The sequence below is a fragment of the Typopeltis vanoorti genome, chromosome 1, assembly GCF_054136105.1.
Source record: "Typopeltis vanoorti isolate ZY-2024b chromosome 1, IOZ_Tvanoo_1.0, whole genome shotgun sequence".
Lineage (NCBI taxonomy): Eukaryota > Metazoa > Arthropoda > Arachnida > Uropygi > Thelyphonidae > Typopeltis > Typopeltis vanoorti.
In genome coordinates, this window is record NC_143549.1 from 145,737,159 (window position 1) to 145,764,363 (window position 27,205).

Consider the following 27,205-nt stretch of genomic DNA (forward strand, 5'->3'; position numbering starts at 1 on the left):
GTATTAATTGATGGATTAATTAATCACATTAAGTGAGGTTTCCTGTATAAAAATACAAAAACAGTAATGAATAAGGTAAATAAGAACAACACAACTAGTGTATTTAACTGTCACTCAGTTAAATACACTAATGGGCATTTGAAGTGAAATGCACAGCCTCTTCCTGTCAATTTTCAACCCCACTTTCTGCGGTCTTTTCCAAATGGGATTATGGGCAAATTCACTGGATATTTCTGTTATAAAGTAACCTTTCTAGTTGTATGAAATGCCACGTAAACCCATTAAGTGGCATTTCAATCAAGGGGTATCTGAAGAGGCCTATGCCATGTTTTATCTCCAGAGTAGGACTCTACCTTTCTCTCTCTCTCTCTTCCCCCCCCCCCCTTACAGTGTGGCTAATACACTTAGAGCATGACAAAAATACTTAAAGAAAACTAAACCACCTCCACTTTTAGAATACAGCAGGTAAAATGGTTCTGCTAGTGCCATAGTATGGTAAATTGGCACCTGGGGTAGAGTTCCATCTGCAAAAAAGTACGGGTATGGTACAGTAGTAATTATAAACTAAATAATCTGGTTGACTGTGACTGGTATTACCCTTTCTTTAGTATCGAGTTTTTGCTAACAAATATATCTTTTGTACTTTAAAAATGGTTAATATGTTGTTTTTTTCTTTCCTTTGATTTATTATGACATTTAATGGGTAGTAGAAATGCACAATATGTCTAAAAGACCCCCCCCCCCCCCCCAAAAAAAAAAAAAAAAAAAAAAAAGAGTTATTTACATTTACAACTTTTGAATTGCTTGGGCATCTTTGGGTCAAACTTAGAAATATCTATAGTACTTCATATAGATTTTAAAATGCCCACTACTGATTTTAGTCGACACTAATTCAATGCCAAAAATAAAGGTACTTAATATTAATAACTTAATAAAAAAAATAAAGAATTCCCCCATGATTTCAAATGGCACCTGGAATAAGAGCAATGCTCACCTATCACACACTATAGTGTTGGGTTCTGCATTGCTATATAGTACACAAGATCAAAACCTAATTATCACAGCTCTCACGTACATTATGACAAGGAAAAAGAGTGTTCTCTATATAGCTAACATGTATGGAAATGTCTGTCATTCACAAAATAAACCACGAAAAATATAAAAGTTCATAATATCACTGCAAAAAATAAAATAATAAAAATAAATAATAAATAAATGAATCGCTTTCACATCCACTTCTTCACTAAGATTTGGAGCATGAACCTTACATAAAAGATGTGCATTATTACTTGCAGATATCCAGAACTGATCTCTGTTTTCTGACTTCAGTTGCAGCTATATGTTCACAGTTGACTTTGACTGTCCATATTACACTCTGTACAATCCCTTTTTGCTACAAAGGTTGCACCTGCACCTTTGTGAGATCTGATATTGTGTGCCAAAGAATGCCAAACCAAAAATTCTCCTTTTTTTTGACCACCTCAGGCTTAAGGTTTCCTTGCCCCATTCAGTTATGTTCAGCTGCTGTAGATTACCATTCTGAAAATTACTCTGACTTCTTCAATCTCTTATCCTTGAATCTGCAGTTTAATTTCTCAAAATAGTAGTCATCTTCACCTAGGTGACCCCTTGTCCATATCTGCACTTGACTTCCCTTTTGACTGAGTTGGAGAGAGTGTGAAAGTTTTGGATCATGAAAGTTATACAGTAGCGAACAAATCAATCTGAACAAGCTGAATTTTCATCAAGTTTCTGGATTTGGTTTGCTATTTTTGGTTTAGGTTTTAGTTCACTATTTTGGTTGAGTGCTGCTTGTTTTAACTATCTCTGCGATGTTTATTAACAGTGTTGTGCATTTTTAATACTGTGAACAAGTTGACATTCGTTGTGTTTTATTCATTTTGTGTAGCTATAAAATGGATACATCTTTAAGAAAGTGTTCACAAATATGTACTCTTTCTCAGCACACATCCATGAAATAAGACAAATTGCCAAGAAGTGTGGTGTTTGTTTAGGTACTGTTAATTTAGGTACTGATTTTAAAGGGGGTTTAGGGAAACAGGTACCTTTTCTCCTGACAGAAAAGGAAAACTACACTTACTCAAGATCATTTACTAGTTAGGAAAAACAAAATGAATTGAAGATTCTCTGCTGTGGACTTAAATAGAGACTCTGCAACTAGTGGGATTAATGTTTCTGACATGATAGTCTGTCAAAGATTGTTGGAAGCAAGGAGAACTGCCCATAGACAAAAAAAAAAAAGGAAAAGAAACAACTGTTGATGAAGGCTATGCAGAAAAATAGGGCTCCAGTGAGCAAAAGTGTACAGAGATTGGACTGTTGAGAAGTGGAAGAAGGTCATCTCAAATGAGAGCCACGTCCAAGGAGTGTTGAAAAAACTTCTCCTGCCCACCTTCAATAAGCTCCTAAACACTCAGCTAAAAAGATGTTCTGGGATTATTTTAAGCATGATGGTCCAGGATCACATGCATGTTGATGATATGATGAAAAGTGACCAATACATAAAAATATCGGAGAAAAGAATGGTCCCACAGATCCAGAAAGACAAAGAAATCATATTCTAACAGGATCTTGCTTCATGCCACACTTCAGTAAAAAAAGTGAAAGAGTTTCTCAAAAATCACAAATCCAATTATTTCAGTGGCTAGATAACTCTCTGACATTAACCCAATAGAAAATTTGTGGGCTATAGTGAAAAAGCGACTTTGAAAATTAAATTGAGACAAAGAATTACTTAATACAATCCATTATAAAAGCATTGTTTTCGAGATGCAGAAATAAGAAAAATGTGTTCTATATTGGTGGAGTCAATGCCTAAGCAAATTAATGAACTTATTAGGAACAGAGAAGCACATAGAAATTATTAGGTAAAGTTGGAGTTCAATTTTTGTACTTATTTTCTTGCAAAATTAAAATTTTTCTTTAAAATGTAAGTGTTTGGATTAATTTGTTCTCTACTGTAAGCATTGATCCCAAGTATATTGCCCATCTGCTGACCTAAATACCCAACCTTACAGATATGCTTGATGTTTACTTAACCAGTTCTCTTTTCAAACAAAAGCGTGCTGTGCAACTTTTCATAACACATTGTGAGGTCAAGGGATGTCCACTCCCATACAGTCCAGGACCCCATTGATTGCTGTCATATGCTTGTGGAAATACCTTATATAATTCCCTTGAATACGCTTTCGCCCATTTTCAGCCCTGCTGGTTGCGAATGACTGAGGGTCCAAGGCTTCTGTAGTACTAGTATGAGCACCCATTTCTGAGTGTCAAATAGTTGCATCCATTGTGGGTGTGGAGTCCTAGCACCAAATCTTTACAAGGCTCCTACTAATTGTTCAGAAAGTGCAGAAACAATATGATACAAATGAAAGAAAGAAAGAAGGAAAATGAGCATCAGAAACATACTACTACACTGCTTTCAAAGAAGTCAAACGGACAACCCCCCCTTTTCCCCATGGGCAAGGTGCACCATGCCATGTAATGAATCATGTGCTTGTAACTCATATAAATTGGAGGAATATGATGCTTGCAACTGTGCCCTGGGTGAAATGGCTGCAAAAAGGGAAATTAACGAATTTGGTAGGATGCCTTGTTGCAGGCCTATCTATTCTGCAAATTGTTGACAAATTGGGCCATCCCAGGTCAACAATCAATGATATCATACTGAGATGGATGTGTAGGGAATCAACTGCAAATGCTACCCGCAGTAGATGACCCATCACATTTACTGAAACAACTTGACTGTAAGGTGCCATGGGCATGTTCGGCAAAGGATAATATGTAAAACCACCATTTATCGGCCCACATGTTAAATGGGGGGGGGGGGTTCTGGGTATCGACTGGAACACAAATCTGCACACAGATATTGAGAACCGAGGCTCACAACATGGATTTCCATGGTAGGTCTGCAATTTGCTAGCTTAATGTTACCCAAACTGACATACAGCATTGCCTTCATTGGTGCAAAGAAGACATACAGTGGGACATGGAAACTTGGAAAGCTGTGTTATGGAGTTGTTATGTTATGAGAAATCACGTTGCATCCTTTACTAAGGTGTGGGTGGTGGAAAATGCCTGGTGAATGTCTTACCAGAGGGTGTAACCCCAACTATGAAATTCAGAGGTAACAATGTGATTGTATGGTCTTGTTTTGCCTCAGACCTCTGGCTGTGGTGCCGTGAACTTTGATCTCTGAGAAGTACTGAACATTCTGGGCAGTGCAATGCGTCCTACTTTGTGACATTTTTATGGAACCGACCATTGTCTATTTTAACAAGAGAATGCACCATGTCATAAGGTTGCTACTGTAGCTGTGTGGTTTGTGGACATGAATGTCATATACACACTTGACTGACCTCCACAGAGTCCTGATCTCAACAATATTGAAATTTGCAGAATGAACTGGAGTGTCAGGTGAGGTCAAGGAACATCCGGCTCTCTTAACAACACATTTATCATGTATTTATCATATATTAAACTAGCAAATTAAATGTGGAAATAAGAAATAAGCAACGCCAATATGGTAGGGTGTTAGCAGGAAAAATAAAAAAAGAAATAAATTATGGAATATGAGCAAAATTAGCAAGAATCCCTGACTTACAGTGTTCAAACCAGTTTTCACTTACATGAATCAGAAAGTTAGATTAGATACATTAAAGCAAAGACTGGATACGACAGGCATGAGAATTTTTAAGAAAATTAAGAGTTAACAGACATCAGTAGTAGAACCATATTAAAGTGAAGATATTAGGAAGGAATATTAACATTCAGGAATGTGTGAGCATAGCTAATGTAGTATGATCTCTTAAACAGAATGGAAAAGTTAGAAAAGAAGTGTTTGATGCCAGGATGACATGAGATCCAGGTGGATGATGCAGTTAGCAGGGCCTTAGAAGACCAGTAATAGCTGAAAATATTGGGAACCTGATAACACATTAATTTGGAAGAAAATTATTGATAAGGAAGCTAGTAATCTGGAAAACTTGATTGTGTTTCATTAATATATGTCTTGTATGCTTCCCTCTCCCAAAACTGATAAATTGATGATTTTGTTAAATCATCAATTTATCAGTTTTGTTAAAAATAAAAGTATTTTCTATTTCCATTTTCTGTATCTTTTCAGGTTAATCTTCAGGAAGAGAGTGTAAATGCACTTCAGTTTTTAAGATGTATACTAAGTCCTTATGTTGAATCTTATTGGTTAGCAGCATGTTCTTTGCTTAAGTTAGTTCGTACTGAAAAAGAAGGTAAGACAGCATTGCTTTTACATATCATTGTTGCTTATAATGATTGTATTTTAAATATAATCATTATATTACCTTCACTTCTCACTATCACTAAAGTTTATTGCATCCACAACATGATAGATGAGAGGCTATGTTTCTAATCATCATTCATATTTATTTACTTAATTGATAATGGTAAGCACATATGGAAAACAAGATTTGTTTTCTAAGGTGGTAGGCAGAAAGGTTGACAAATTCGAAATATTGTGAAGTAATGTGGAGAATTCATGTTAATTGAGTGCTATGATGTTCCTTTAAGGTATGGTATGATATCTCTTAACGTCTAATTGAGGTTTAGTCAAGTGCTGATTATTATGAGATGTACTGAATGTTAAAACTACTAAACAGAATATTTTAACAGCAGGAATACAATCATTAAAGACCTGCACAAACATCGGTGTAATGAATTTAAACCTCTGGAGAGCAAAGATGTCATCCATGCAGGCAAGTAAACTGGTTATTAGTCTAATCTCAAAAAATTTATGCGACCAGAAGTAGCATTATTTTTCCTTGAGTTCTTCATTATTAATAGTTGTAACATATGAGATGCTCAAGGGATTCCTTAACTTGTAGGTTATAACCTTACTAGTAATATACTGTCTATTCTTATTTTTTTGTTTCTGTTCATGTTTAAGTATTTAGTTAGTTTATTTTTTCATTGAATTTTAATTCAATTTCTTTCACAGACTTTGTCAGTTCTGTTTACTCGTTCTTTTCCAGTTAACGTAATCTCCAGAAGCTTTGAATTACCTTAGATGCATTTATGAGATTTCCCTCCAGTTAATGGATAGTAATAATTTCTTGTCCTGGTCCTGATTCTCTTGTAAGCTTAGGATTTTTGCACTTTACTGAGGTTTAGTAAAAGTGGATTTTGTTATTTGTATAAGTTTCCAAGATATACCATTATTATGTTTCACTTCACTTAGTCATATATGTTTAAAGTCAAACAAATGGTTATATTTATACCAAATCCACCAACTTTTTCTGTTATCTGCCTTATCACTGTTCTGGTCTGTTGTAGACCTTGTATGGAAAAACACATTGGCAGCCTCCAATAATTTCTTCAAAATAGACTGCCAGTTTCTTGTGTAAAATTTTACTCAGGACCCTTTTAAGGGATAGCAAATATGCAAATTCTCTCTCTCTCTGTTGAACTCTATCATCCACTTTCCCATTTATATATTCAATCCTCTACACAAGATGTCAAAAGACCTATAGCACAGCAATTGCATGTGTGTGTTAACAGGTGGTTAGAAAAAGAGTGAGAAGGAATCTTTTACTATGTTTTTTGAACTGTTGGGTGTTATATAGATATAATAGGTAGATAGGATACCACATGGAACCCTAATCAGTAAACTGGAGCAGATGGGGATAGATATAGGGTTGGTGAGATGGATAGGAGGGTGGTTGAAGGAGAGATACCAGAGAGTGGTTTATTCAGGAGTGGAGTCTAAAAGACGACTTGTGACTAGTGGAGTGCCACAGGGCTCTGTTCTTGGACCACTGCTTTTCAATTTGTTCATCAATGATATAGGAAAGGATTTGAGAGGAAGTGTTCACCTGTTTGCTGATGATGCAAAGTTGGGTAGAGCAATTATGAGTGCACAGGATGTCAAAATTTTACAGGATGATTTGGTTAGTTTGGAGGACTGGGGCTAGGAAAAATGGATGTCAATTTAATGTGGCAAAGTGTAAGGTTATGCACTTTGGGGTGAAAAGAATAGCAGCAGTATATCGCATTGGTGGAACCGTACTCCAGGAGATTGATGAGGCCATGGATTTGGGAGTGTTGGTGGATAGGGAATTGAAGTTTAGGGGACACATTGCAAAAGTGACTAAAACAGCTCACCAAATCACTTGGCTTCTGAAAAATACTTTAACATGCAGAGACAAACAAGTTGTTGTTCCTCTGTATCGAGCCTTGATAAGACCCTATCTGGACTACTGTGCCCAGTTATGGGCACCAGGGTTTCTTCGTGATGGGGAGGAAGTGGAGAGGATCCAGAGACGAGTGACCAAGATGATAGCAGGTCTGTGGAATGAACCTTATGAGAATAGGTTGAAGATTTGTGGGTTGCAGAAATTGGTCGATAGGCGAAGGAGGGGTGATATGATTGAGACATTCAAATTACTGAAGGGTTTCTATAAAATTGATCCAGAAGATATTTTTGTAAATATAACTGGTGGTGGGAGGACTAGGGGGGCATGAATGGAAGCTGGGCAAGAGCGTGGTTGACAAGGGTATTAGAGCTAGGTTTTTTACTTGGAGAGTAGTGAATGAGTGGAATAAGCTTCCAGAGTCTGTTGTGGGTGCTACAACCGTGAATGAGTTCAGGGCAAGGTATGATAGATACTGTGTGAATGTCGAATAGTTGTTCTTGACATGATGTTAGGGCCTCCCTCGATGAGTCTGTCGACTCCTTGGAGTTGCCCGGAACAGTAATAATAATAATAATATTCATTGGGAAAAATGGTATGATGAAGGCTGTTAAAAGAATAGAGATAGGTGGAATGACCAGCAACTACTCATGTTTGTACATGGGAGAACAACTGAGGAATGGTGGTGTTTAGTTCAGTGAAGTAGCACCCATGGAGATCATCAGTTTCCTGATATGTTCCCTCAAGGGAGAACTGTGATAGGATACAGTGAATACATAATTAAGCTTATCAACAATTTTCTTCCAAACTTTTATCACTTTGAACATAAAATCTGACAATATTAGCACCCTAATATTGTCAGATTTTATATTTCTGCTTCTGGGGCAATTCTAGGAAGACCATGGTCTTGGTCTTCTTCTGAGTCTTTTTCCTGTCATCTCAGCATCAGATAACTGTTCTGTTTATCTTTCCTTGCCCATTCTGTTGACTTGATCATACCATACCATCTCATCTTAGATTAATTCTTCTCATTCATTCTTGAATGCTAAGGATATTAAGAGAACAGATGGCATAACTTAATAATGTTCATGCTCCTGATTTGTCTCATAATTATTCTGTGTTATAGATCTTTCTAACATACTTTTCTTTCAAACAATTTGATCACCTGTTTTATTTCTAAGTCAACTCTCAGATTCAAAAGTTAAAGGTTAGTTTGAACACTCTTATGCACTGTTTACTGCTTTGGCTAATTTTTCTTATTCCATATGAATTTATTCAACTGCCTCTCCATCATAAGCTTTGTTTATTTCATTATCTATTACCATATGTAATATTCCATCATCACTAAAAATTGTACCTAAATAGCTGAAATATTTCATTTGTTTTATAGATTCTCCATTGAGAATGCAGATGAGGCCATGGATTTGGGAGTGTTGGTGGAAAGAGGAAAGGCTAACAAAACGGGTGTTTGAAGACATGAAAGAGAACCCTGGGACAACCAAGATCTAGCTGGATTGATGCAGTTGTAGTGCTTCAGCACCTCAGTTTATGAGGTGTTAGATGTGGTGATATTGGAGACATGACAAATAACGGCCATTTGAAAGAAATTTGTTGATAGGAAGTTAGCAATAATGCAAACTTAATTATGTACTATAATAACATCCCGTACATCCCATGAGGATACATATCATGAATTTGATGATGATCTGAAGTTCCCTTTTGAAAAAGACATATGGCTGCATTCTGCACTCACAATCTGAATGGGTGTTTCACAAAATGAAAAATATATATGATGAATGCAGTCAGTACTGTCTTCATCATTCTCAAATGCTTCTGCTGATGCACTATTTTTCAAAGTAATAGGAAATGAGAAACTTCCTTATAAAACAGTATTATTTCAGCCAGGTGTGTCATGAATTTCACCTGAAGTGTAATTGTACACACAAGAGCATATTTCTTTATTTATTTTTCTAACGTTAGCCTATGTTTGTTTTTATTTTGAATTTATGTTATCATCATCAGTATCCTGGTATGTGCTCTCAAGGAGTATATAAACTACTATAATGGCACCACATGATTTAAGCTTACATTATTAGTAATCTCCTGTGAATAATTTTCTTCTAAATTAGTCTGTTACTTGTCTGCACTTCATTATTGTTGTGTCTAACATTTCAGGCTTTTAAGACACTTCTGACTGAATCAGTGCATCTGGAGCTTGGTCTTCCTCTGGGGCTGTTTCCTGCTTTAGTATCAAACTTGTTTTGCTAACTTTTCCTCTCCCATTCTGTTTAATTGGCCAGACATGAAATAAAGAAATGTGAAATGTATGAAACATTAGGAAGCTACTTTTAGCTTCCCAGAAGGAAAAAATGAAAGATGACACATGTAATAGAAAAACAAAAGAAAAGTTAAAGAGATGGTGGTTCTTGTTGAAATTAATGATTTAAGTAGCTTTCTCATACTATGTATATCATATATAGTATGTGAGAGTATATGAAAGATCTGTTGGTTTGCTACCAAGATATTGACAGTGCTGAATTAAGAAGGAGGGTTGTGATTACCAAATGACCCAGTGTACAGGCTGTTTAGAAGAAATGAATGCGAGTTTTTCTATGTATAATGTGTTTGATTGCAGCAATGACTTCTATAAGAGGGATGATCTGCACTTGAATGCATTGGTCATCAGGAGCCTGGAAAAATTATTAATCGAGTGAGACCTAATGCAGAGAGTCAAGGAAACCAGATGATCATGTGCGAAATGGTGAGAATTTGAAAGCAAGCTCAGCTATGGTATGCTCAGCTGAACTTTCATATGAATGAATGATATTGAGCATGGTTATGTATCTGGTGAAAGAATGGAAATGTGAGCATTGTGTTCAGACCTTTTGAGTGTATCCGAGAAAGAAAAAGAGAAAGTTGTCTAATAGGGCCATGCAGACTATAGATTTAAGTATAAGAAAAAGCTAGGTGGGAATTTGTTATGTATATACAAAAATGCCAAGAGCATCAGGAACAAAGCAGTTGAGTTTGTTGCTTTATTGAATTGTTTTGGCTTAAGATTATTGGCATAAGTGAAGCCTGACTATCAGAATCAGATGTTGTAACTGGGATTGAGTAAAGCATATTTTTAGGAATGGAAGAAGAAATAGATGAGGGGGAGTGTTACTAATAATATCAAATGACTTGTGTCCAGTTAGAGTGGAAATGCATGAAAGCAATACTGGTATTAATGTCCCATATAGCAATGAATTTGAGGCTACCTAAAAGTGTATAAAGTGGAAGCTAATAGGATGAAATATGTAGTGCATATTTCATCCTACAGACCTGGTGGTTCAGTTGCTTGCTGGGAACAAAATTGCATTACCAAATTACCCTGATGGATACCAAACAAGTAATCGTTAGGGGTGATTTAAATCATCCAAACACTGATTGGGTAGAAGAGAAATCTCGTGATAAGCATGAAGGAGAATTTCTTGAGTTGTTGCGAGACAACTTTCTCAAGCATCATGTGAAAGAAAGAACTCGAGGTCAAAGGTGTTAGATTTCATTGTAGCATCAGAAGGGGAGGGTCTCAATTAAGAATATGATTACAATAATCCCCCTTTATCTACTTGGGATACATTTCAAGATCCCCAGAAGTTCTTGAAACTGCATATACTACTGAACCCTTTATGTATCATGTTTTTCGTATATGTACATATCTATTATAAAGTTTAATTTATAAATTAGGCAGAGTAAGAGATTAACAACACTAACTAATAATAAAATAGAACAGTTATAATGATATACTGTAATAAAAGTATGTGAATGGAATCTAAGCAACCTCAGAATATGATTTTTTATTTTTTTTTCTTTCCTTATGAAGTAGAGAACTTTCACTTAACGGAAGCACTTTACAGCTTCTCTTTGGCATATCCAAATTGCCAGCATCACTACTTTATGCTCTGGGTATTCAGTAAAATAAGGGTTACTTGAACAAGCACTGCAACATAGCAACAGTCAATCTGGCACGCAATTTAAGCTTATGAATTATTTATTTCTAGAATTTTCCATTAAATAAATATATTTGGACAGCTACTAAGTAACTAACTGGATAAAGGGATGATTCGCATCCTCGATGGGATGGCACGAGATTTTATCACACTACTCAGAACAGCATGCAATTTAAAACTTATGAATTGTTCATTTATGGAATTTTCGATTTAATATTTTCAGACCAGGATTGACTGTGGGTAACTAAAACCGCAGACAGCTAACCTATGGATAAAGGAGTGAGGGACTACTGTATTTTAGCACCCATTGGTGATAGTGGTCATTCCGTACTTTGCTTGAAAATGGGCTAATTATATAGATGTTCCACTTAGGACAGGTTATGTTTTGAACTACAAACCTGAAAATCATGACCAACTCTGGAGAATGCTATCTTCGGTCTCATGGTATCAGTTACTAAATGGGAAAGATATCAGCAATGCATGGGAATCTTTGAAAAAGTGCTTAAATGTGGAAGTTTCTGAATGTTTCAATAGAGTTCAAAGAACAAATAGGTTTTGCATGAAATGCATGATAATTTAAGTTCCTACAACTTTATTGAGCAAGAGATCCATAAGGAGAAGATGATGTGGATGAATATTGTGAGAATAACAGTGAGAGGAGTTGTGAAATATATAAAATGCAAGCCAGAAAAGTTGTGGAAAGCTAAATCAGAATATGAAAAGAAACTGGCTATTCAGACCAAAAAAAAAAAATTTTTTTTTTTGTTATGCAACAAGTAAAATAAAAGAAAGAATGGATGTGGAAGAATTCCTTTACTGAATGGAAAGAGTGCTCACTTTGTAAAGGTCTGTCAACCAGGAGTGTATAACATAGTGCATATGGCTGCTACTCGTTGGATGAAGACCTAGAAGTGCATGAGAATGAGGTGGAAGACATGCTGCATAATCTAGATGAGAATTTGACAATAAGGACAGATGGAATATCAGAATGTGTGCTTAAAGAATATTCAGCTGAATTGGCCTTTGACATGTTTTGTACAACTTGAGCCTGAGCTCAAGTTGTACAATCAATGGATACCCTATAATACTGCTGGATTTTGATAAGGCATTTGATTGAATACCACCTGAAAGGCTGCTGCATAAATTGGAGAATATGATCTGTTGACTTGGATAAGTGGATGGTTGACAGACAGGTATCAGAAAGTGGTATAATGTGGGTGCGAATCTACCAGATTTAAGGTGACCAGTGGTGTACCCAGGATCGTTCCTTGAAACATTTGTTGTTTAATCTATACATTAAGGATATCAGGAATGGTTTTGAATTGATTGCCCTGCCTATCTTTGCATTGCAAAGATAGGCAGGGCAATCAAGCAAACAGTTCCATATCAAAAAGTGATATACCCAGGAATAATTTCTTAGTCCATTGTTATGCAATCTTTACATTAATGACATTAGGAGGAACTGACACGCAACATACAGCTGTTTGCCGGTGATGTAGAGATAAGCAGGGTAATCATGAATACCCTACTTATCTCTACTGACGTGCAATGCAGCACTTGTAGAATTATTTGAATACACTGGGATTGTTGGCATGTGAAATTGACTGTCAGTTCAATATTAGTAAATGTAAAGTTTTGCACTTTGATATAATGAGATATCCAGTGGTATATTATATTGACAAAATTATGTTAGAAGAAATTGATCAGGCTAGGTATCTTGGAGTTTTAGTAGACAAGGAGTTGAAATTCAAGGGTCATATAGCAAATATAACTTAGAGGATAATTGCAATGCTGAAATGTACATTGATGTGTAAAAATAAGAAATTTATTTTTGCTTCTTTACAAGGCTTTGATATGATCTCATCTGGATTGTTGTGCACAGATCTAGTTTCCAAGGTGTATACAGATACATTGGAAAGAGTGCAATGGAGTATGATAAAAATAATATCAGAACTGAAATGTAGATCATGAGACATCAGCAAAAAGGAGAAAGAGGGGTGGTATGATAGTCACCTACAAACTTCTGGAAGAGTAATTTTTTGCAGAGAGTTAAAGATAGAAACTAAAACTTAAGTAGAAATAAATGTAAAGTTTTGAAATAAGGAATTTTTCATTTCATTTTTGAGTGTAAAGAGAGGGAAAGGAGGCATCCATGGAAACTGAGAATGAATGCAGTCAAGAAAAGGACAAGAGTCTGATTTTTTCTCACACCAAATAACATTTAGTGATTTAATTCAAGATCATTTTAAAATCTAATTGCAGTTTTGTTTGCAGAATGTAACTTTTACACTAGGTATTCTTATTAAGGTATACTTGTTAGGGGAGTTTGCTGTAGAAAAATTATCTTTTAGTATAATGAACAGCACATGCATTCACTGCATTTATAGTATATAGATTATGTAATTTGCGACTAGACTTATTGGATATGCACCATTAAGGTTACAAAGCTTTAGATCTGACTGCACTTGACTGATCTTGTAAGTGGATTATACTCTGTATTTTACACTTAACTGTGTTGTAGATAACTAAAAAGTGCACCAAAATTTACTTGACGAGTTTTTGCAGTAACCCTACATAAAATAAAATGTGTTCCCTGGCTAGTATTTTCCTGGATGATTTGTCTATCCTGGCTCCAAAAGGATGCCTTGTTACAAGTTCTGTAACTCTTTCTTGAAATAAGAAACAGAATGAGGAAGAATAAAAGCTATATTTTAATTATTTTCTAATATTTATTACTATCAATATATGCTGTGCAATACATTGTTTCTGTCTGCTTTGTGTAAATAACATGCTTATTATTTTATAGAACACACATTTTTCCAGGAGATGCAGAAGACTGCACAAGATAGATTGCACCAAGGTTTGCTGTATTATGGTAAATGAAAATTTAGTTTCCTCCTTGTGTTTTATTAAGATGTACTAGTCCAGATCATGCTGTCTATTTGATTTACATTATCAAATCTTGCATGATGAGATTTATTTCCTTCACATGATTTTCCTCATTTTATCATATCTGTTAGCTTTCAGGCAATACTTAAGTCAGTAATATCTACTTGAATATGACTGATATCAGTGAGAAGTTGAGGTAATATTTCAGCAGAGAGGGTAAATATATGTGAAGTTACTACATCTCATGCTGAGAACCATGTTTCATTTACCATTTATATTGAGATTTTACTTGAATATGCATATATTGTACTGTATGTATTGTCTGTGTGTATGTATATAATGAAACATAGCTCTCGGGCTCATATATAGTAACCGGAAATCAAGTGTAAAGAGTGTAGTATTTTCAGGAAAGACAGAAGAAAGATAGTGGGAAAGGGAGTGCTTCTAATGATATGATGGTCTGAGTCTAGTTAAATTCATGAAAGCAATAATAGTAATAATGTCTCATGTAGCAGTTTGAGATTATTTGGTGTGAAATGGAGGCTAATGGGATGAAATATGATGGAATGTTGCCACAGGTGTAATGGTTCAGTTCCTGGGGGCAATGAAATTCATTGCCAAATTATCCTGATGGGTTCTAAATGAGTAATCATTATGGATGACTTAAATTACCTGAACCTTCATTAGTTTAGTAGAAAAAACTCATAAGAATAAGGAGAATTTATTGAACTATTGTGAGACAACTTCATCGAGCAGCATGTGAAAGAAGGAAACTCAAGGTCAAACAGTAGCTAAATGTGGATGTTCCAATTTGGACAGGTCACATGCTGAATTAAAAAGCTGGAAATTATGACAATCTCAGAAGAATACTGTGTTTGCTCTGATGGCATCATTTACTGAATGAGAAGGATATATGCACTGCTTGGAAGGTTTTGAAAAGATTTTTAAATGCAGTAGTATCTGAATATGTCCTTTGTGGAAGTGAAATAGATGGATGTGCAACCTTATTAAGTAAGAAATTCACAAAACAAAGATGTTGTGGAAGGAATATCTTGAGAATAAGAATGAGAAGAGCTACGAAATATATGAAGCACAGGTCAGAAAAGTTAAGAGTATTGTACAGAAGCTAAGTTGGATTATGAAAAGAAATTGATGAACATCCATTGTAACTCAAAAGAATTTTATTGTTATGTTTCAAGTAAAAGAAAGAATGAATGTGGAAGAATAACTTTACTGCATGCAGGTTCTAACATAAAGTGGACTTATGTTAGAAAGCTTGATGAGATTGTTCAAATAATGAGTGCACACTTTGCTAAGATCTAAGCCAGGTGTATGTAACATTGTGCGACAGTTTGCTGCCACTACACTGGATGAAGAGATAAAGATGCATGAGAAGGATGTTCTATAACTGTTTAATAACCTGGCTGATAATTCAGCAATAGGGACATGAGGGATACAGCATGTATGCTAAAGGAATATTCAGCTGAACTGGCAAAGCCCTTGACATATATTTGTATAATTTGAGTCTTAGCTCAGGAAAGATCTCACAGGAATGAACAGAATGTATGATAATCCCATTGCACAAAGGTAATGTAAAGACTGATGTGTATAACTATCAACCTATCAATATCTCTAGAGCAGTGGTCACCAAAGTGGTCGATATCGACCCCCAGGAGTCGATATAACATTATTAGGGGTCGATAGAAAAATATAAGACATCATTGTATGGGTAATATTTAATTCGGTTAACTTGGATTACCTCCATCCTGAATGAAACACAATTAAGAGTGAATCGTAGGAACAGTGACATGAATAAGACCTGTAAGATGGAGCAAGGTCATGAAAATAGTTACGGAGACCAATCAAGTAGGCCAAAATAACGTATTTACCAATAAGCGGATGTCGGTGGTTCCCACCAAGCTGACGCAGCGGGAGCGAGATGGCAACACGTGTGCGATTGCTTATTTACTTATACTTACATGTCGATTCCAGTCTCATTTTTGCGCATCGACATATAAGTGAGCGTTAATGTGCTAAAATTCATCGACATACATATTACAATTCAATCGTTATTCATTCACGAACTAAACTTCTCTATGTTGAAGAGTTGAGCAGGGCTGGTAGTAATACCAGTAGTTTATTAATATCACTAGTAATACCAGTGATATTACTAGTGATAGTAGTAGTAATAGTAATATAATAATATATACTATATTATACATACAATAAACACTGTAACTATAAAATAAACAATCTAAAAACTCGCATAAGCGTCTTTTTCGCTTGTCCTATTATAATTACGTAATAGTAAAATAGAGGGGGTCGATAAAACGTTAAGAAACTCTTGAAGGGGTCGACGGTCAAAGAAGTTTGGCAACCCCTGCTCTAGAGTGATGATTGTTGAAGCTGTTAGAGAAGTTGGTAAGAACTCACATAAAAAAAAATAGTTTGGAAAACAAGCTGTACTTTGCAAGGAACAGCATGAGTGTGCTAAAGAGAGGTTATGTATAAGCTATTTGCTCATACTCCTAACTAACATTTGTTCACTGTCTATCTCCAAAAAACACTGAACAAACCTCCCATTCTGTCTACCTCTATGCTTTGGATGCTTCAGAACAGTCTTTTTTCCTTTAAATAACTATGGATTTATCAATATTAATATTAACTATCACAGTATCTCTAGAGTGATGATTGTTGAAGCTGCTAATGAAGTTGGTAAAGAACTCCCATACAGCATGGGCATATTAAAGAGAGAGGTTGGCTGTGTATGAGCTATTTGCTCATACTCATAGCTAACATTTGTTCATTGTCTATGTCCGAAAAATGCTGAATGAACTTCCCATGCTTCTCTTTCATTCCCATTCTGTCTACCTTTGTGCTTTGGATGCTTCAGAACAGTCTTTCCTTTGAACAACTGAAGATTGTTCCTATGAACAATCTTCAGTTCATAAACATAACAGGATCCCTCTTTTTTTCTTGACCACTTGCTCACACATGGACCAAGTTGCTATAGATTTTGCAATATCTCATGTATGTGGTTGGTTAAAAAAAAAAAAAAAAAAAAAAAACTATCTACTCCATTCATAGACTATTGATTTGAATCCCACTGTTGTGTGGATACTTCTAAAATGCTTTAGGTTGTAGGCAGTTTCAGCACCTGGCAAGATACTACCATCCTGCTATTTAGAAGCCTAAAGTGGCTAAAAATTACTAGTTTGGTCTCTAGAACAGGAAAACTGCATGGATCAAGGAAGAGATAATCATTTTTCCTGTTCTAGAAATCAAACATAACTCTTCACTTTCACCAGAGAAGCTAGCTTATAAACTTCCAAAAGTTTATTTGCTCATATTATTTAGAACTCATTAATATCAGTGTGGGGTGTGCGAGAGATGAAGAGAGGAACTCTTGAGGCTATGCATGAACAGCAGAGGTTGTGGAGATGTTGATTACATAAGCTGTTCATTCTGCACTGTAATTTCTGTATTCTTCTCAATCACAAACCATGAAAGATAACAATGCTGTAACACTGCAGACCATAAAAGAAATAGGATAAAAGAATCTAATCTTTAAATTACTGTGGCTATTTTTGTAATTTAGTTGTTTGATAGGATAAAAGAATGAACCTCCATATCTCAGTGAGTTTCAACAATGCCATTTGGTTGGAAACAGCTGGTTTTGAATGCTGTCTGAGATGTAAAGAACCTTTATCTGAGTTTTTCAATGAAACTGTGTTAGCTGGTCTCATGTGGAGACCTGGGAACTCAGATTTTTCATCCTGCAAAACCAGCCATCAGAACACATATTGTTAACAGCCATGCAGTCTGGTTCTTTGGTCATGACAATCGATTGAGCCTGACATGCAGTAGGAAATGGGATGGAAAAAATTTAACGTCCAAACTTCACCAACATTTGTGGCCTCACAAACAAATAATATTCGCCACTATTTACAGGCAACTAAACCCAACCTGCTATTTCTGACAGAACCTCAGCTGGAAATTATAACAACTACTGCCCATCTCAGTTATTTGAATTGCTACATAATTCCTGCTATAAGGTCTGTACTTGTGCATTTTTTTATCTTTGATTTTAAAGATATTTCATTGCCTGTTTCTGTTGTATTCATATATGTATCATCTTTATCATTCTCCTCCAAATTTTGATAATCATCCAGATCTCCTTCAACACACACACCTCTGAAATTTGATTTTCTGCACTTCTATGTATCCACAGAGTTTGCCTTCTGTGTTTGCAACACAGAAGTTGCAAAGATCAGTTCTACTATCAAGCTGGAGGAACAATTTGTCAATATCTTAACCAGAATATCAGATAGTACTCAGTATCCTCCCTGAATTCTCAGCCACTCTTAACTACATCTTCCAAATATACCATAGATGTCAGCTAACCTCTTTTGCCTAACTTTTATCTCAGTACAATTTACTTTTTTAAAAGCATCCTGTGCTCAGTTAGTCTCTGGCTCATTCTTTGAATGGTGCCAAAGATGACTCTCCCTTAATTTCTGCATGCCCTTTCCAGAGGCTGATTATTGTTGATTACTCTAACAAAATAAGTTCATCTCATGTTTCACTCAAAATTGCCAACTGCCATCCTAACCTTAGTTCTTTAATAGTGTGACAAGGCACACTTTCTTAAATCACTTGAGATGTGTCAATGTGTAAATATTGTGGCATCGTACTTCTCCTAATTCTGGAATAGAGGACTGAGGCACTATTACCTCACCAGAAACATCTCACTTAATGCCTTCTTTGAACTTTTGCTGAAAAGACATCAGAAGAAACCTGAATAGCTTGATTTTTGTATTAAAATATTTGGTATCATTGTAATGATTCATGTTGAAGTTTCTGGAGTAAAAATTACATGAAACTGGAATGAAAATATTTACTTTACTAACTAAATTAAATATTTGCACACATAAACTAAATTAAATATTTGATAATGCTTGTTTGAGCTGTAAAACATCAAACACTGATGTTTTCCAGCTCAAACAAGCATTATCAAAGGCACTTTAAAGATGCACACACTCAGTGAAGACTGGGAAAGAAATGATCCTCGAGAACCAGTTAATCATGTGTGGATGGCAACAATGGCATTGTCTGTGGCAAAATTTGTGTAGAGATAAATTTTTGAAGATACGAAGTTTTAGGCCAAGGAAGTGATGCGATGTGAAGTAGCAATTAAATATATGTATGCAGGCTTATAAACTGAACATGTAAGGGACTCCACTGACTATGTTGTAACTGTGGTATCCAAGAAGGCTAGAGTCCTTTCTTTCTTCCTCTTCACCAGTAAAAGTAATTCCACTCATTTCAGTTCCATGTAGTGTTTATTCAAGAAACTTCAGCATGTGGATCACTTGATTTTGTAAACTTGAGTTTACTAAAATTCTTCTAGTTCTATCTCTTAGTTGTTCTCCAGACACCTGTCACCTTTCGTGCACATCTGACATCCATCCAGCAGCATGGAAGCAAGTTATATTCATCTCATTCAAAAAAAAAAAAGTCATCCCTCAGAGTATTCCTCGCACTTCAGTGCTCCAGAATTCAGTACAGGGACAACTAGTTTCTTCACCCTCTTGAAATTCACCGGTGTGTGTATTGTTCCATTACCAATCTAATGCAGATCTTCTAGTCGACATTACCAACTTCTGAACACAAGCTATGGAAGGATTTGGAGAACTCAGGTGGTTATACTTGGTATTTCCAGGATATTTGATCAGGTTTGGCATAGAGGCCTACCAAAGTACCATCCAACCCTTGTTGCAATTAAGTTGTCAGTTACCTCCCTGGTCAATCACTATGCTATGGTGGATGGCTTCCTCCCCTTGCATAAATGACTTTCTCTCACTAGCCTCAAATATTTCCTTCAATTCTAGATGACAGTACTGCTTACCACCATGAGAATATTCTTGAAAGAGCCAGATACTGTGGTGCTGAGGTCATGTAGGGGAGACATTATGCTTGCTTAACAGACACATCAAGCTACAAGTGCTGGAAAAATGGACTATGACTGGTGAATGCTATTGCAATAAAGTTCTTTGATGTCTTGTTCGATTGTTCTGTGGTGCTGTAAGTGAAGAATTCATTTTTATGGATGAGAATGCCACACAACATCATACACGAGCAGTGGAGTTACTTCTGGAAATGGAGGATATTCAAATCGAGTGGCCCGCATGCTCCCCAGATCTCAGCCCCATAGAACATGTTTGGAATGCAACAGAGAGAGAGATGCATTGCTACTTGAAATTTCCCAAAAACAAACAAGGCCTTATTAAAGCCTATACATTAACGACATTAGGAAGAGTTTAACAGGAGATGTGCAATTGTTTGCTGATGATATGAAGATAGGCTGGCAATTTGGGCAAAGAAATAGTTATCAGTTTAATGTTAGTAAGTGTAAAGTTATGCACTTTGGCATGATGAGATTTTCAGTGACATGTTATATTAGTGGGGGTTATGCTACAAGAAGCTGATGAGGATAGGGATCTTCGCATAATGGTGATATGAATTTGAAGTTCAAAGATCATGTAGCAAAAGTTGCAAATACAACTCAGAGGATAATTGTGATGTTGAACCAAACCTTTACATGTAAGGATAAGGAAGTCATGTTGTCTCTTTATAAAGCTTTGATAAGACTGCACTGGATTATTGTGTGCAGATTTGGTCTTTCATGTTCCATGGGGATAAAGAAGCTGTGGAAAGGGTACAAAGAAGAGTTACAAAGATTATATCTGGATTATGAGATTTAGATTATGAGTACAGATTGTACGTGGATTACAGACTGGTTCCCCGGAGAAAGAAAGGTGATATGAAACTTCTGAATGTGTGTTATGGGATATTGTCTGATGAAATTTTTCATTATATGGTAGGGAGAGAACATATGGGCAACCCTGGAAGTTAAGTTTGTTTGCAGTCAAGAAAGGGGTAAGAGCTAGCTTTTTCACTCACAGAGCATTGAATGAGTAGAATAGGGGCAGTGAGTGCATCTAGTGTGAATGAATTTAAGGGAAGGTATGATAACTGCTTTGGGTGATTTATAGCCCCTCTCAAATAGTCCTTAATTCCCTGGAGGTCTCAGATAATAATAACAATAATTATCCTTGCTCTGGAGGAGTGGGCCAGTTTGCCTCAACTCCTGAATCACTTGATGCTATGCATGGTATGACATTGTGAGAGCTGCATCGCAGTTCAGGGTAGACATATTCCATACTGAAATATCTCTCTGCATAGTTTTCTGTGAGCACTGTACAATAATTCCTTAACTACATCCTTAGAAGATTTGTAACTTTTGCCAAAAATGTATTGCAACTTAATTTGTATGAATTTTATAATACATTGTTTTGTGTAATATAATTTATTAGTATGTTGGCAATAAATTTATGTCCACATTTGACTGTACTCATGAAAATTTTTTCATATACAGGTAAAAATGTACTTCATTCTTGGCTTTTGGACACCAATGTATATTCTATAATACTCAACTTGCTAGAGGCAGCATCTGAAGGAGAGAATACCAATTAGAGTAACACCCCATAAAACAATCCTCTGTTCTAAGGGGAGCTATATCATAATGGGACTTCTTCACAATCCAGATCGAGTAACAGATATGAGACAAATTTGGGTACATAGGAATGGTGAGCTGGTTTTGTCCTAGAATATCATGCCCACTTTTGACACAGTTAAACCTTCAATATATGTAAAACCAGTATATCTCAATTGTCTGCTTAGACTGTACATCTCTGATCTGGTAAGATGCTTTAAATGGCAGAAATATGTGAATGACTAAACTACCTTTTTTGACTCTGCTGTGGGCTTTGGGGGGGGTGGGGATGTGTCAACTGTGAGGGAAACTCTCTAGCCTATTCTGGAGCATATCAAAGATGGAAGGATGAAAATGGGATAAAAAATGCTTAAGACCAAACAGAATATCTGATATCAATGTCTGTCTCCCACTATCTGATAATTTAAATATCTGAACTTGATGATCCTGAATGCTTTTCCTTGGAGCACATTAATCATGTGAGCTATTATGGTCTCACTCCTGAAACAACTGGAAGGGAAGTTTGGAGGTGAACAAGCTAGATTCAGGCCAAAGGTTGTCAGATTCAAATTTTCACTCTAATACAATTATTGAAGTCATGGGAATGTAAGAAGGATTTGTATTTAAGATTTATAGATCTGGAAAAGGCATATGACAAGGTGTTAAAAGAAAAGTTGTTCAAATCACTACACTTATATAGTGTAAATGGGATATTATATCAAGCAATACTTATTCTATAGTTCAGTTGTAAGAACTGAAGGGGGTACAGAAAGGTGGTTTGATATTCAGTCAGGTGTGTTATTTATCATCTATATGGATCACATTATAAAGGAAAGTGGTATTAAACCTGATATCAAAGTTGGAGATATTAATCTCAGCTCTTTGCTTTATGCAGATGATGTTATACTTCATGAATAATGAATAAAATTGAATAGCAACTGTGATAAATTTTGAATGAAAATCATCAGTAAAAAGTAAAGGCAATGGAAAATATGTAAAAACATTGAAAACTTCTTTGAGTGCATTCTGAATGGAGATCTTAAAGAAAAAAATAACACCTTTCAGCTATTTAGCCCAATTTTTAGTGAAAATGGCAAATTAAATATGAAAATAGACAGCTGGATCAGCAAAGCTGGTATGATGAGTTGTTAACTAAATAAATTTATATGGAATCAGAAAGAAATTAGTCAAAACACTAAACTAGCTGTATACAACACAGTGTTCAAACCAGTTTTAACTTATGGATCTGAGAATTGGGTTAGAAATAATTGATTAAAGTTTTGAGAAAGATTAAAGGGAGTGAACGGATGGCATCAATGGCAGTATCGTATTAAATATTAAGGATATTAGGAAAGAACTTGACATTGTTAACATTCAGGAAAAAGACCAAGATCTAGGTGAATTGATACAGTACAAAGTGCCTTAGAAGTGAGAAAAATAAGATTTAATAATATTGGAGTCTTGACAGATATAAGAGATTAATTGGGAGGAAAGTTGTCAATAGGAAGTTAGTAATAATATAAATTTTTAATGTTACTACTTTCATAATATCTGGTACAACTCCTGACGGTACTTGTTATTAATTTTATGATGATGATGATTTAAATAATTTTTATATCAAAAAATTTGAATTAATCCACAATTTTTTGAGAAACTTCTCATTCTGCATTCCATCCCAACGACTTTCTAGGTGTGTCTCCCTACACTCTCAAAGCATAATCCTCATCACCTTCCCTCCCCAGGATGGAAAGACCTAGGTTTGAATCCTGTCCAGAATGTAAAGAACTGTTATCACTACTTTTAAGTTGAAGGTCATGTGAAGGCCAGTCTCATATGGAAGTGGAAGGGTTTATTTTGGCATAAATTTGAGTAGATGCATGGTAAGCATTGGTCAGCTGCTGAAAAGTTATTAACTCCATTAAGTGTAAGTAATTGATGCAAATTGCTGATGTTATAATATCATGAGCATAACAAATCCTCGCACAATTAATCTGTACATTGTATAGGGAGGTACCAGTTGTCATTTCATAACTTTCCATTGGATTTGTTTATTTATTTATTTATTTTTTTTTTAAAAAAAAAAAATCAGCTAACGCCTTTTTATTCCCGTATATACGGGAGTAGGCGAGGCCATTTAGCCCTATCTAACTTTTGGAGACTGAGTGGGAAGTTCAATCTCCACTGGTACCCAATCAGAGACAGATGGCCCAAGGCTATCACTAATTAAGCGGTACGCAGTGAAGAGAGACGGCTCAAATGTGCCGCCATCTCGTGGTCTCTAACCCTAACACAATATATTTAATGTCTGAAATAATGTGGGTTCTACGGTCGATTTTCTTGAGTTTACAGGACGAAAAACCCGAGTTTCCGGGAGGAAAAACCTGCTTGCCCGTGCCAGAGATCGACTAACTCGGGAACCGGTCGAAAAAAGGCTTAGAAAAATTTCCTCTAGTCGCCGACTAGACTCGAAACCAAGACTTCCTTCGTGCGGCCTAGCGCGATGGTGTGCAAACGCCACATCCACTGAGCTACACAGGCTTTTTTTTTTTACCATTCTGTAAAAAACAGTGAAAAGCTATTCTGAATGCATATGGGCCATAACTGTCCTGTATTTGAAAGGCTCAAATGTGAAGCAAAATCCTAGTTATTACAAATTAGTGGCATGCTAGTTGGACTGTACCTCAAAGCACTGCATCATTGCATCAAAGTACACTCCTGTTTGTCTTCCATTGGCATAGGATTCAGTTTGATTTTCATTATTTATTTTACAACAAACACCATGAGGTCCACTGGCTCATCATAGGAAGTCTGCTCAGCCAGCAGCAGTCATACCATAAGTAATCTTGTTCACACTGCTATTATTCACAGTACATTCCCACAAAATAAATTCAGCATTTTAATCTCAGGAATGGACAGACTGGATGTGTGGACATTCAATTATGATGCAATGATTTTTGTTAATGAAATTTATTTATTACAGTGGCGTCGTAACTTTAGTTGCTTTAGCCATAACTCAATCCAGCCCAACTCAGTGGAAACGTGACTTTAATTTATTCTCCTGTCTGCTCTCTCCAAAACTTGGTGACCAGATATGAACATAGTACTCTAGATGTGGCCTGATCAGAGCCTTATTCCATGGACCACCATTGCCTTATCTCTGCTGGTGAATGTTTCTGGTATTGTAGAAATCCTTCCAGTTGTCTGTTATATCAATAATGCATTGTCTGAGTTGTAAATAAGAGTAACATAATTACAGACATATCGATTATAGTCATTATATCATTTGTATTTGTTTGCATTCAAGTTAATTTTGAATTCCTGTTCACAGGCATGATTATTAATTAATCAGTTGAAAAAAATAACTGTTGCTGAGCAGTTTTGGCGATTGATACAATTTCCTAAAAGGAACATTCATTTATGGTTTACTTCTGAGTTCTAGAAGTTCTCCTTTCTGGGGATCAGTTAATAAAATTTATTTTGATAAGCTAGGTAATTTTTTTAAAATCAAAACTACGGAGTATATTTTAAAAATGTGTCCATTTTTAGCACATAAATTATCCCTTCCCCCTCCAAAAAAACACTTGCATATTTTGAAAGTGTGCTTCTGTCCTTTTCACTAAACTGCTTGTTGTACATCATACAGTAGTTGCTTCTTATCAACACCTGTATTTCTAATTCATTTCCTACCTACCACTATCTTAGTGTTAAATAACGCACACTGCATTTTGCTTTTTTTGAGTAACAAGCAGAAGCTTTATTTTCCTTGTCTATGGATGCGACATTAATTATCTAGTGGTTTATTTCTGGGGTCACAGCAATGCACATGTTACTATAACTTATGCATAAGTTAATTAAACAAGTGGTTGCTACATGTACACATTCAAATCATTTCCTTTATCTCAGTTTTTGCTTTCATAAAAATATAATTCTTTAATACCTGATCAGATTTAAATCAATCTAGTTTTAGCAAAAAAAAATAATTTCTGAGAATTTCATTCCCTGTTTCAAATAAAAAAAAAACATCATGAATATGATTTGTACCCATACATTGAATTTAAAAATAAAAATTTCAGGTATAATATTTGTGGTGAGATATAAAACAATTGGCTGTTTTGTGAAGAATAATCTGTATGTGATACAGAAGTAGTTGTCCCTTTTGTTCTCTCTCAAGAGTTTTCTAGAAATTTATCATTTGCAAAACTTACATTTTTGTATTGCTGATAAGAAAAACAATATTTATTTTTTATAAATAAATAAATAAACAAAGTATGTATTTGCTTGCTGCTCTCTTCATCGTAATACAAGAAATATTTACATTATGCATTGTATTATTAGTTGTGCTTATCAGATTAAATGCTTTTAAATTTCTTTTTATTATTTTTTCATTAATATAATATAATTTTATAAAATAATATAAATTTATTAATTAAACGTATTAAATTGTATATATATACACAAGCACATATGTTTACTTTTTTTAGAAGAGAGTTTTGCTGCAGAACCTTTGCGCAATGCTCTAAAGCTGTTTCATCAGTGGAATGTAATAGAAAGTTATCATCAGGATTCACTGAAATTACTTTATCTTAGTAATGAGCATAACAGTGAAGAGGCAGTTACTGAAATTATTTCCAGGATAGAGGAATTCAGGAGATGATTTGGTGTTTTGTGTGACTTTTTCATTTAGTAATTATTCTCATATGCAGAATACATACATTGAAAACTGCTAAAGAGAAGTTGAAGCAGGTCCATGCCATTTTGCCAAAGGAGGTCTGTGTACAGTAATAAGAATGACTTATGTTACCAAGTGATGGTGATTATATCTCAGAACATCAGAAATGATATTTGAGATGTTTTATATTATTGTAGATATACTGTAAATATGCAGAAATACATGCGGAACAGTTTTCTCTAACTGTTCATTAAAAAAAAGTGTTTTATAATTTGCTGTTGTAAAGAAATGTTTCTTCTAATCAGTAATCACAAACATGTGTTTTATATGACATATATATATATATATATATATATAAAAGAACTCTTGTATTACAGACAGACCTTTACGTGATCACTTGTCCCATTCCACCCCATGCACACATCCATTTTAAAATTCTTTCTTTCATTTTGCAAACTAATATGATTAGCACTATGATGATGAAGCACTATAATATGATTTTGAAACCAGCTAGGATATAATATTATAAGCTAAACTTAATAATTGGATAATCAAATTTGTGGCCTCATATATAAAAATGGAAGAATATTTTAATCAGCAATTTTTTAGCATTGTAGGTCAAGTCAGTGAGTGTTTCAAATATTCCATACAGCCAGTTCTCACTATGACAAACTCATAAGGACCAAAGATATAGTTGGTTACAGTGGATAGTTTGCTATATTGAATTTTTCTTTGTACCTAAAGGACTTAGTTGAAACTTCTCAGTAGTTTACTGGAACTATGTTATGGAGAGAGAGTCGATTGTATCTGTTTTGCTATTTATGTGTGCACTGTATTGTCCACATATGCAAAGTTGAGCACCATAATCTCTGCATAACTAATAACCCTGATGATCTATTGGAAATTCGTA

The 27,205-nt window shown here is 35.3% G+C and overlaps 1 protein-coding gene across 4 annotated transcripts in view; it reads left to right on the forward strand.

Annotated features, from left to right (window-relative positions):
• Nucleotides 1-26,566, forward strand: part of LOC150110513 (glycerol-3-phosphate acyltransferase 1, mitochondrial-like) — a 297,539-nt gene extending 270,973 nt beyond the window's left edge. For 3 of the 4 annotated variants that reach the window (XM_090394365.1, XM_090394374.1, XM_090394356.1), the window contains exons 20-22: nt 5,150-5,273; nt 13,989-14,057; nt 26,108-26,566. In XM_090394365.1, coding sequence (XP_090250491.1) covers nt 5,150-5,273; nt 13,989-14,057; nt 26,108-26,280 — 366 coding nt within the window. In that variant the 3' untranslated portion in view covers nt 26,281-26,566. The remainder of the gene's footprint in view (nt 1-5,149; nt 5,274-13,988; nt 14,058-26,107) is intronic. The other variant, XM_090394381.1, reaches the window with a different exon arrangement.
• The last annotated feature ends 639 nt before the right edge of the window (nt 26,567-27,205 follow it).